This window comes from Malaclemys terrapin, chromosome 12 (genome assembly GCF_027887155.1).
Source record: "Malaclemys terrapin pileata isolate rMalTer1 chromosome 12, rMalTer1.hap1, whole genome shotgun sequence".
NCBI classification, from domain to species: domain Eukaryota; kingdom Metazoa; phylum Chordata; order Testudines; family Emydidae; genus Malaclemys; species Malaclemys terrapin.
This window is the reverse complement of record NC_071516.1, coordinates 11,489,016-11,501,365: the sequence shown is the minus strand read 5'-3', so window position 1 is coordinate 11,501,365 and position 12,350 is coordinate 11,489,016. Positions and strand designations below refer to the sequence as shown.

Genomic DNA, 12,350 nt, shown 5'->3' with positions numbered 1-12,350 from the left:
CATTTTTGGCCAAAAACTACCAAAATCCAAACATTTTGTTTTCAGCACCAGCTGGTAAATGTGGAAACAATTTGTCCAACGACACAGATGGAGCAGAGGCCTTGTCAGAGCTGGGTCTGGATCTCAGGAGTTTTTGGCTCCCAGTCCTGTACCCAAACTAAACACTTCTTTTTCTTTCTCTCTCTCTCTCTCTCTTTCAATCTCATTCCCCATCTTCTCCTAACACCCGAAGTGTCACCAATACGCTCCTTTCTGAAGCTTTTATCACAAGCACTACGACTAGCCCAGGCGTATATCTATCTAAAATATTATAACTGATACTAAAACAGGAGGCCTTGTGTCTTCACTGGGCTTAAATTAACTCGGGAATGTTAACATTCTAACAGGGCTAATCCAAAGCCCACTGAAGTCAAGGGGAATCTTTGCATGGACTTCAGTGTGAATTGGCTTCGGCTCTGAATACAAGATGTTGAGGAGCACTCCTCTGACAGCTAAGATATGAGGGTTGTGATAATAACAGAGACTTTCATACCCTTTGGCCAGAATGGGCTCAGCATATGTCTCTGAGAAGGCTGGCCACCTCCATAAGAACACATGCAAGCTAGCCAGCCAGGAAATAATAAAAGCATCATTATTCATCTGACTATGTATACTGTTGCTAGTATTATTTTATTTTATTTTTTTTTACTGAGCACAGCTTACTTTGGACCTGGCTAAGATTTGGAAGCTATCCATTCCAAGATCTGATATTCAAAACAGGAAGCGGTTTGATATATGCATGTAATACTATAGGCCAACCCAAAATAAACTCCGCCAATGTTTGGCTTTTGGCCAACTTTGCATGTGGTGAGGAAATGTTTGGCATTTTGCTTAAGAGTTTTGCAAGGAAACATCTGTGAAATTCTGCAGCAGATGACATGAGATGTTTGATCAAGCTTTGCTTATCTAACGAGTAATCGAGGTTTCATCCAGTCCCCACTGCAAGATGGAATGTGGGTCTCATTATTCCAGTGCTGACAGCGCCAGGCAGATGATATTGTTTCTTACAGTGCTGTCGCCTATACCATGTCAGTAATCATGTAGCACCTGGGAATTGACACTGTACAATCAGATTTATCACCCCTGTGGGGCCAATGATTATAGGCACAGTGCAGGTCCCCATTTAACACATCCTTTCAGTCTTCAAGAGAAGTTTAATACGTCTCTAGGTTGATTTTTCTTTGTCTGAATGGGGGCATCTCCAGTGAGGGACTCTTTAATAAAGCCTTGTGTACAACAGGGCTTTAGCCACTGTTATAGCTGCACTGGTATAGTTGTACCGGTGCCAGTCCCTTTTGTAGATGCGATGAGTTAATGGGGATTTGTACCAATGCCACTTACCCAGGTTTCAAATTGGGATGTATTGTACTAGTGCCAGCCCCAGTTTACCCCAGTGCAGTATGGTCTAGTTTGTACCAGTGTAGCTACACCACTGGCTAAAGCCCTAATGTAGACAATCATTCTGATTGGATACCATCATTGATCCTATTAGCAATTTGTTCTCAAAGAGTGAAAAGCCTAAAATTCCATGGGATAGAACAGCTGATTGTCATCCAGCACAAGGGATCTTGTACCAGCCAAACAGCTGTCCTGTGTTACAATTCCTCTGTAGTATCAACCATGGAACGGAGTCAATAGCTTTCTGGTCTTGCAGTCAAGAGTCCAAAACTCTCCTAGAACTCTCTCTGTCAGGATCCTAAAATCCCACAGAAGAATAAGGACAGGGAGTTGTTACTGTGTGTTGGGCACTGAGTCCGTAATTTGAGCCCCTCCATTTGAAGCTCATCAATAACTATTTTCATTTGATTGCCATTGCTGTTGTTGATTATAGCATTATCCCTAACTCTTCCTCCTAGTGGTGGGAAAGGGTTTGAGTTATGAGTCACTAAAAAGGGTGGTGGAGGGGGAATCAGAGGATGGAAAATATAATATCCTGAATACAGAGAGAAGTGAAAAGGTGACACATCCCTGTATTCACCAGTTAGATATGTGGTGTATAAGTAGTATGTGATTTTAAATGAACAGCAAACTTACTGTCTTCTCATGGCTTGCAGTGATTTTTTCTCTTCCTCCAATCTGAGCGCCACAACTTTTTTCAGCTTCACTTCAAACAGTTCAGCTCCTCTGCGTATGTGAAACAAGCCAGATCATTCGATAAACACTTCACTGGGCAGCATGCAACTATCTTCACACCACAAAGGGGTAGACCATGTTAAATATACCCAGCTAACCAGAGCATTATCGACCTGGTAAATCACTGGAGTGATACTTCTGTCCCAGTTCTTATTGGTGGAGTAAGGTAATTGACAACAATTACGTCATTCTCCGGGCTCTGATTGGTGGGTTCCGGTAAAAAAGAGATTGACATCAGACCTCTGATTCCACCAATAAAAACAGCAGTTTCAGAAGATTCAGTGAAGAGTCACTCTGGCAGTGAGATGGATGATTCAGGGTAAATCACTCCAGTAGCAATTTGAACAGAGAGAGGGCTTGATAGATATTAAATACCATAGTAAGGGGTGTAATATAAGTGCAGAAACAGACAAGCGGATATAGATAATGGATAAGGGACAACAACGAGAGAGAAACTTGAAGTGGGATAGGAATGTAGAAAGGGTAAAGGGAATCCTCTCCACCTCAAGAAGTTTCTCTTTCATGGACTACGGTGTCCCACGAACTTCCCAATGGAATTATAACCCCCCAGTTCAGAGTTGCACATTATTTATTCTAGGTAACATTTTTTTATGACACATGCCATATTTTCTCTCTCTGCCACTTTCTGGTACTGTCCAAACATAGCTCCTAAACACATGGCAATCTGCTTGTCAAACCCTTCAGGATTTCCACTGAAATCCTCAGAACTACAGATGAATGCTATAACTGTCACAAAAGGTCTATCTTCCCCACCCTGCCCATTGTGTGAAGTATGTGGTCATGAAAGTTAGGATCTAAAGCCAGACTTACCATAGGCCCATCCTCATCTGTTGCCTCACTGACCAGTTTGCTAAGGCATAATCATTGCAATGGAGCCTCAAGCACTTAAAGCATCTGCCTCCTTAAGTCACACTCCTGACATGAAACCTTTGCAAGATTTCTGCCCCACCTTGAGTTTGCATCATCACCCAAGGCACTATAGAGGCCCAAGTCAGGTTGTAAGCTTCTTGGGGCAGGCGCCATGTCTTGTTTACTTTTACAGCACAGAGCACATTACCAGTGCTCAGCAAGTAATAATAACTGTCTGACTGGATCCCTTGTTTTTGGAACACAAACCTTGGGAGGCTCCCCATCACTCTCCCCAGAAATCCAAATCCCAGAGAGACCAGATTTCTTTACAGAGAAGAGGGGGTCTCCAACTCCTCTCTGCATCACTGAGGACTATTGGTTTAAACTTGTTAAATCCAGTGCATGTACCTGGAAGCTAAGATCTTGGCAGCCTTCAGATCTGCCACTACGTAGAGGAAGTAATAGCTCATAAAGACTCTCCGCTGGACCAGCAAGAAAGTGAAACTTATCGCGTCCCAAACAATCCCGGCTTCATTTTCAGGCAGCTCACATTTCTCATCCTCGGGAAGAGCTACACAGGAGAAATCATAGAATCATAGGACTGGAAGGGACCTCGAGAGGTCATCTAGTCCAGTCCCCTGCACTCAAGGCAGGACTAAGTATTATCTAGACCATCCCTGACAGGTGTTAGACTAACCTGCTCTTAAAAATCTCCAATGATGGAGATTCCACAACCTCACTAGGCAATTTATTTCAGTGCTTAACCACTCTGACAGTTAGGAAGCTTTTCCTAATGTCCAACCTAGATCTCCCTTGCTGCAATTTTAGCCCATTGCTTCTTGTCCTATCCTCAGAGGTTAAGAAAAAAAAAATTCTCCTTCCTTCTTGTAACAACCCTTTATGTACTTAAAAACTGTTATCATGTCCCCTCTCAGTCTTCTCTTTTCCAGACTAAACAAACCCAATTTTTTCAATCTTCCCTAATAGGTCATGTTTTCTAGACCTTTAATCATTTTTGTCACACTTCTCTGGACATATGCTTAACGTGCAGCAATTTGCAGCCCATAAAGAACCCTCAGGTTCTGCTATAGACATCCCGAAACAGGCAATCGGGAATAGGAAGGGAGCAAGTCAGGACTACAGGTCAGGGGCGTAGCCAGGAGGAGGGAACAGGGGGAGCGGAAAAAAGAAAAGGTGCCACCGGCTGCGGCACTTTTACTGACGGAGCGGCGCTCCGGGTCTTCGGCGGTACTTCGGCAGCGGGACCTTCACTCGCTCCGCGGGTCTTGGGCGGCATTTCGGTGATGAAGCTTCAGTACCGCCGAAGACACCCGGAGCTAGTGAAGGGCCCACCGCCGAAGTACCACCGAAGACCCGGCGCGCCGCCCCGTCAGTAAAAGCACCACAGCGGGTGGCGCCTTTTTATTTTTTCGCTCCCGGGTGAGTAAAATTAAAAAGGCGCCACTTGTGCTCGGTGGGGGAGCAGCCGCTGTCCCGCTTCTCGCCTAGCTATGCTACTGCTACAGGTTCAGCTCCTGTTTTCATTCCCTATGGTCTGATCCAAAGCCCAGTGAAGTCAATGAAAAGACTCTCATTGGCTTCGATGGCCTTTGGACCAGACCCTAGGTAAGCCATTATACAATTCCACTAGGGGCTGCTGGGCTCTTTTGTGGTCACGTCTCTCTTACAGAAACACAGCCCACATGGAATAACCCGTTGGAATGACTAGGGTGTGCTATGGTGGCTTTCTACATTTCTCTGGAGCATCTAGCACTTGCTTCTGTCTGTTTCCCACACTAGCTGGGCCATTGGTAGGTTTCCACACGGAATTGTTACATGCCATACACCGTTGTGGCCTCCACTTCATTAAACAGGTCTCTGCTTGCACAGCTAGTGATAATGTTTTATTGGCTTTGTAGAAAAAGTGGACTAGACTTTTGCTTCAGTAAGAGAATGTTTTCCTGAAATTACAGTCACATGGTACGTCCTCTCTGCCGGTTCATTATTTGCTACTTACCCAAGTCATACCCCGGTATAGTACAGAACATGCCAAAGGTCTGTATTAGCCAGCAATGGTTTCTCAGTAACTTATCAAGATAGGCACACGCTCCAATCTACAATCAAAAAGGAGACAGTGAAAAGGCACAGCATCATTCTGTTCCTTTGTATTCATTTATCTAAGCTCTAACGGCACTTGCTGTTTTTATCCGAACTAGTCTGATGGGTCAGTTTAGTGAGCTTTTCTAGCTGCTGTTCCTGAATTAGCTAGAGAAGAGGATTCTCGGGTATCCCACTTTCCATGCCTAAGAAACAGAGAAGATAGGCAGCATGCAGGAAAGGCCCGTAATTGCGGAAAAGTGCTTTGCTCTCTGTTTGCTCTTGGGAGGGCATGCAGGTGGAAAGCTGGGGCCGAGCCAGGCCACACCTCTCTAATGGATGGACTGATTGATTTTCATGAGCAGGAAGCTATTTCTGAAAACTCTTTTTTTTTTTTTTTACTTTTTCAGTGAATTTAGTTTTCATTAAAGGTGCTGCATGAGCAGCCTGGAGAAAGACGTCTTCCTTTCATCCACAGACCAGCTCCAGCACAGACCACAGCTGTGAATGCTTCCCCACCCTCTAGGGGAAAGAGATATAGGGCCAGATTATTTTTTGGAAATGTCATAATTTTATTATGTAACATTTATCATACTATAGAAGGGCTTAAATCAACTGAACTGGAAAAATCAAACAGGGCCATATTCCAGTCACTGTAACAGAGAGCGTAGGTGGGCTGTGCCCAGGGGAGTTCCACAAATGGGTGGCAGAATCCTGCCCCAGAGGCCATAGGGCAGTAACAGAGCCACTGTGTGGCCTCAGGACTCATTAGCCTTCATAGCGGCTGTGTCCCCACCTCAGGACTCATTAGCCCCATAGCAGCTGTGTCTTCACGCATGGAGAGAAAGGCATTAGCCAGTGAAGCCACTTCATTGCAGAGGTGGTCATGCCCTTGTAACTCCCCAGTCTTGCCCTGAAACTCACCTCCTCCTGCACACCACAGCACCTGAAACCAACCTCAACCACAGCTCTGCAGTTGCAGAAAGTGTGGGCCCCCTTTCCCATGCTCTCCACATCCTGCTTTCCCCACACACAGCAGAAGCTCATTGATTCCACCACCAGCTGGCTATTACTTAGCAGTGGAAATAGAGAGGATGGATGGTATTGAGGTTCAAGCACTGGACTGGGACTCATGAGTTCTGTGTGATGTTTGCCACTCTGCCACATGCTACCTGTGTGACCTAGGGAAAGTCACATGAACCCTGTGTCCCTCAGTCGCCCCATCTGAAAAGTGGGGACAGTAATACTTCCCTTTCTTCTACCTTTTGTCTGTCAAGAACCTCACTGACTTCAAGGATCTGCCCATGAGGAGGTCATCGTAGGATCAGGGCCTTAGATAGTAAGCTCTTGGGGCAGGGACATTTTTCACCATGCATATGTAAATTCCTTAGCCCACTGGGTCCCAGATCTCGGCTGGTGACTCTAGGTCCTACTGTAATATAAAAAACAACAAGAGGGCAGATATTTCCCTAATTCTGTGAAAGACAATACATACAGCCAGAAGATTCTTCATCACTATAACTAAGGCAGTGTACGCAATCAAATAGTCCCACAATCTGAGAATATTCTTGACCGGCTTTAGAAGGAGATTGCTTCCAAAGATCATAAAGTAGAAACAGGCCATCAGATAGCCCAGACAGAATATGTTGATTCGAGTTGTCCCAGTGATAAAAATCAGGCAGAGCACAAACCAGAAGTGATAGCCGAACACGACCACTTTAGCCATATCCAAATAGGACCTGCGGGAGTGGAAATGAAGTGTCAGAACAGTATCAGGATGACTCTTGTGTCTGCCAACTGGTGGCCATGCGCTTAAATATTTAAACCAACAGTGCCCCTGGACTTATGGCAGCACCCCATTGCACCTACCCATTATACACCAGCTCAGTCGAGACTAGATCAGTGAACTTTGTGTTCCCTAGGTAGAAGTTCCGCCAGGTGAACTGAGATTACAGGCTTGCCCACTCCTTTTGCAAGCAGTTATTTTATCTGCCTATTACACTAAAAATTAAAGTGGTTCATCAATAGGTTGCTGGTTCATACAGAGAAGAGAAAAGATGCCACTTGCAAAAATTTTCCATGCAGTATGAACTTTGCATAGACCCACTCAAGATCTTTTGCTAATGAGCTGATAAAGTTAACTGTAAATCTATTTTGATCTTTATCCGAGGATATTATAGCAGTCCATTCTCTGATATTATTCATCCTTGTAATGAAATGACATTTTATTTGGATGCACTGAGGATACTAAAGGCCAGTTACTGTACTATATAAGACATAGTGAATTCCAACAGAGTGATAGAGTTTAGCAGCATGTGGGTTAGCTTATAATTTTTAAGGGTGATGGTGATGAACTGTTGGAACAAGCTACCTAAAGAAGTGATGGATTCCCCATCTCTTGATGTCTTCAGATAAAGACTGGATGCCCATTTTGAAGCTATGATTTAATCAAACACCAGTCACTGGGCTGAAGACGGGTAAGTGGGTGAAATTCTCTGCCCTGGGTTGCACAGAAAGCCAGACTGGGTGATCTAGTGGTCCCTTCTGGCTTTGAAATCAATTAATTATTAAAGGGTTTGTATCTAAAGATGAGCCCCACCTCCAAACACCCACAAACTTTGGATTGGATGGGGACTCTGAGCACAAACCTGGTTCCAGATCCAAACTGCACAGCTGCCCTCTACTTCTCTTAAAGGCCTGCTAAAATCTTACATCCAAACACCTTCAAAATCCAGATTCCATGTTTCCACCTGCTATACTTAGCCAAAGCAAATCTTGCTGGTTCCTACCTGCAGTGGATAAAGTTTGGCACAGGGCTGTACTGGCTGAGAGCAGCTGGGTCTAATTCACAGCTGATCTCCACATTATCTCCTGCCTCTATTCGCACACAAGCCTTATTCTCATCTTTGAATACCTGCCATTGCAGGGAGGCAAAAAGCAGAAGCAGGAAGTCATCTGGGAGGAGACAGGAAAACAGCGTCTTAGCAGCTTCAGACAAGACTATTCTGATTATGTTTAATATTATGGTGACCATGATTAGTAGTTAGCAGTAGGAATTTCAGACAGTAAAATGCTGCCCTGGATGATTGATACTTACACAGGAGAAAACTGGCATCAGGTTTCTTGGCAAAATCAGGCAGATAGAGCCACTTAATCAGATTGGAATGGATTGTCCAGCGAGAGGTTCTCCATGGATAATCTGTTGGCAAAGGGGTTCTTTTCATCACACAAAACATTTTAAGCTAATTTCTGAGTTTACAGGCTAGAAATGTTAGAGTTGAAGCGCACCGGCATTTCTCAAGGGAAATGGCACATGTCTGGATAACAGCCCATCCTCCTGATAGCACAGGGTTGGCAATATTGCTACCAATAAAAGCGAGCTCTCGTCAGTGCTGAAACAACTAGTGTTGATGCCGTGAGTTCTCCAGTGTGAGTTGAATCAACCCTCTGAAGAAGTCAGTGGAAGTCTGTGACAGGGCGTCCACCCCACACCGGCATGTAAAGTGTTAAAAGAGGCCTAGAGAGACTGCATGGGGCACAGTTAATAGGAGAGAGACTGCAAGGAACAGCCAATCAGGGCCCAGCAGGGTCACATAAAGGGAGCTTCAGGGCAGAATAAAGGTCAGTTGCTGCTGGGAGCCCAAAGGATGAGGGCTGTGTCCCTAACAGGCTGACAGAAAGCCAGCACCACGGACAGGTCAGTTGCTGGCAGGGAACGGAGGGAGCAAGAGACAGCTCCTGATTGGCTACAGGGACTGAACAGCTGAGTGCCCTGCAGTAAGGGCAAAGAAGATGCTGGGGCCATGGAGAAGTGGTCCAGGGGATCGTAGCAGCAATTAGAAGAACTAGAGGTGCTGCAGGAAGCTGCTATATACAGGGTCCTTGGGCTGGGACCCGGAGTAGTGGGTGGGCCCGGGTTCCCCCCAGTCGCCACTGGGGAAGTGGCATGATTATTGAACTGAGACACTAACCCCCGGAAGGGGGGAACATGGATAGTGACGTGGCCAAAGGGCTGAGCCATGAAGAAGATGTTGCAGTTCCGGCAGCTGAGGGAGCGGTTGTAGGTGGAAGCAGGGATGGAGTGATGGTGTGCAAGCTGTGGACAGGGTGGATCAGCCTCGAGCTAATCCCCAGAATGATCATGAGGAGGCGCCAGCCTGGTGGTGAGTAATGCATCCCGTGAGAGAATCTTTCAACTGACTTTAATGGGAACTGGACCAGAACCTAAAATCTTTGTAGTGTTATTCCTGGCATGTAGTTTACCACATAGCAATTGGTCTTGGGATTGAATAGAGATGGAATTGTCCTGGTCTATTCCAGTGTGTTCTCTGACCTATGCTTGTTGTAGCTCAGAGCCAGCTAAACCCAGCCAGTGATTTACAGCTATTTGGTCCTCCTGAAATACCTCACCTCATCTGTTTCTCTGCCGTTTCCTGGCTGCCCCCTCCCCTCCAGTTCCTTGGCTGTACCTGGTGTCTCTGGAATCATGGAATGACTTGGCTCTTCTGATTCTCATAGTGCAGGGAGAGCACATGGGGTGTCACCTATGCTAGGAGGTGAAACCAAGCCAGTCATCCTAATGTGACTGTAGCCTTTTGAAAGGAAAAATCATAGAGAGGAAAAAAGCGAGAGAGAAAAACTACAGACAAGAGACACAATTTTACAGGGATGTATTAATAATCATCGTAATACTAATACAATGTTTGGGTAAGTTTTTTGGGGTCATCTGACCAGGTAAAGGTGCTTCAGCTTACATAGGTTTAACAAAGTCTGGTCACTGGATGCTTGTGGTGGAGCCTAAAAGAAAAGGTAAGCTGGACCACAAGAGAACTAAGAGGAAAGGATGGGTCTCCCCTCCGAGCGGGCGGTAGCCTCCAGGGATTATTGCCCAGTGGTTTTCAGTTGATTTGCTGTTGTTTTGGGGGCAGATAATAAACAAGCCCTGAGGAAAGGACTTTAGAGGACTGAGGCTTGGAGTGTTATTTCCATTCCCGGGTTGGTAGAACGTCTCCCCTAGCTTACACACCATCACCAGGGACTTTCCCCTTTCGGTGTCCCTGTATGTTCTCTTCTCCTTGCAGAGCTGGATGGGATACGGCTCAACAGAACTCACCGGTCATGTTTTGGCCAGTCCTCTTCCAGGTTATCAGTGACTGGTGGGGGCTTTTCTATGTGTTCACTCAAACCCCCACTCAGACAAGGCCCTGGGTTGCATTTACCTTTGCAGAAAGCAGGAGGGAAGCCAATGCATAGCAAATACTGAAAGGTCATGACACCGGCAAGGAAAGAGCAGTATCTCAGCCAGACCTCAGCCACTGCTTTCCTTCGGCGGCGGTGCAGCAGGTAGATCAGCCAGCAGCCGTGGAGAAGGGCATAGAAATCCATACGCTGCTTAATGACATTCACCGCCATGATGAGACACACCTGAAAGAATGGAATGTTCCGGTGAGCCGGGTGGCGACGCTGTCCGTCAAAGCCCAGGGTTGCTCGGAAAGCCCTCCTGACCGCTTAATTTTTCAAAGGTCACCACTGCGGGGAGCGTTAGCTCTTGGCTGTGTGGGAAAGTCGTACTGGTATCAGCTAAGATGTGAATTTAAACCAATATAATTTTAGCAGTATAGCCATGTGGACACTCTTACTCTGGGATAAGAGAGGCTTTTTTCAGTTTCTTACATCGCTTGAGAAGGAGTTTAAACTAATCTGCAAAAGGTGCTCATTCCAGAATAAGAGTGTTTACATGAGAGTTATACACATATAACTATAGCGGTTTAACTGTACTGGTAAAACTTTCCCATGTAGACAAGGCCATAGTCAAAGTTAATAGATTAAAGAAAGGAGAGTTGGTCACTAGGGAATAAAATACGAAGAGGAAAATTCTGCCTTTCCTTCCACAAAGGTGACTTCCCCTGAACCAATGCTATGACGGGAAACACTGAGAGAAGCTCATGTAGTGAAGAGAATGACTCTGACTACAAGGGCCAGATTGTCAAAGGCTGGGGAAGGGGACGTACCCACAAAACAATGCATTTACCTCATGCTATAGTGAAAACCATCAGCAGCAGGCAAAAAAAAAGGACCTGCTTAGGGCAGCAATAAAAACTTTCTGCTGAACTTCCCCCTCCTTATCCTCTGGGAGAGGGAGCACAGCACTCCACCAGGGCACAAGAGCCAGCCGCTGCCACCCCGAAAGGGAGCATGATAAGCCCACGAAGACCAGGCCATAAGTGGCAGGCAGCCTGGATTTTAAAGCTGCCCTCCCCAAACTGAATCCCTGATACTGTCATCTGCTCTCCGGTGTGGTGACCTGGGCAGGGGAGGCTTCAAACTTGCAACCCGCTCCAACCAGGGAAATGAATCAACCCCTAAGAGCTCTGCATCTGTGCAAATCTGATCTCACTGATCATTGCTGCCCATATCTGCATGGGAACACATTTTCTTGGGGGAGTCAATGGAGTTGTGCTTGTTTACACCAGAAGGGAATTTAGATTCTCTGTTTGTGTGTGTTTTCCACAGGCTTCTTAATGCCTCAGTGAGCTATTACTGGGGACCAAGTCCAAAGAGGATTGTTCTCTCCCGATATTTGCTCACCTCTAGTCCAAACTTGTAGAAACCATAGTTGATAAAGTATTTGATGCAGCTGAGTAACCCATCATCCAGGTGCTCTCGGGTGATGGTATCAAAAATGATCCCTGTAACAGGTGGCATCAGCTGGTTTTGAGTCCGGTAAAAGAGCTGGTGGTGATACACAGTCACTTCTATTACCATTAATGCCAAGATGGTGAGATGGTTCTGCAAGGGCAGAATGAAATGGCACCAGATATTAATGGCATCCTTAATGCAATATTGAACAACCTGCACTGAGAAAGGCAAACGGCAGGACAAATGAAGCTTACAACTAAACTGTTGTTCTGAGCTGTGTCTTGTCTGTTTCACTGGATGCAAAGGGCTCTGCCTTTGCTATGTTCTGTGAAGTGCCATGTACAGTTACAGCACTATAAAAATGTCTCATGAGAATAATAAAGCTATGAGAAATGAATGATAAATCCTTCTTTTGTCTCCTGGAACACTGCAACCTGGTGACTTGGGAAAGATTCCCCCATGGACTTCTCTCCCATAATACTGGAGTAGTAGCTATACTGGATTCAGACCAGTGGCAATTTCAAGGGATAAGATGTTCCTTGAGACAAACAATAATGACTCTTGATGGTATG

The 12,350-nt window shown here is 45.6% G+C and overlaps 1 protein-coding gene across 1 annotated transcript in view; it reads right to left on the bottom strand.

Annotated features, from left to right (window-relative positions):
* LOC128846709 (piezo-type mechanosensitive ion channel component 2-like) overlaps nucleotides 1-12,350 on the bottom strand; it is a 59,025-nt gene that overhangs the window by 27,338 nt on the left and 19,337 nt on the right. Inside the window, exons 19-26 of the mRNA XM_054045952.1 lie at nucleotides 11,728-11,928; nucleotides 10,359-10,563; nucleotides 8,237-8,338; nucleotides 7,929-8,094; nucleotides 6,635-6,878; nucleotides 5,060-5,156; nucleotides 3,451-3,613; nucleotides 2,074-2,163 (exon numbers count right to left, since the gene is read on the bottom strand). Of these exons, the coding sequence (XP_053901927.1) occupies nucleotides 2,074-2,163; nucleotides 3,451-3,613; nucleotides 5,060-5,156; nucleotides 6,635-6,878; nucleotides 7,929-8,094; nucleotides 8,237-8,338; nucleotides 10,359-10,563; nucleotides 11,728-11,928 (1,268 nt within the window). The remainder of the gene's footprint in view (nucleotides 1-2,073; nucleotides 2,164-3,450; nucleotides 3,614-5,059; nucleotides 5,157-6,634; nucleotides 6,879-7,928; nucleotides 8,095-8,236; nucleotides 8,339-10,358; nucleotides 10,564-11,727; nucleotides 11,929-12,350) is intronic.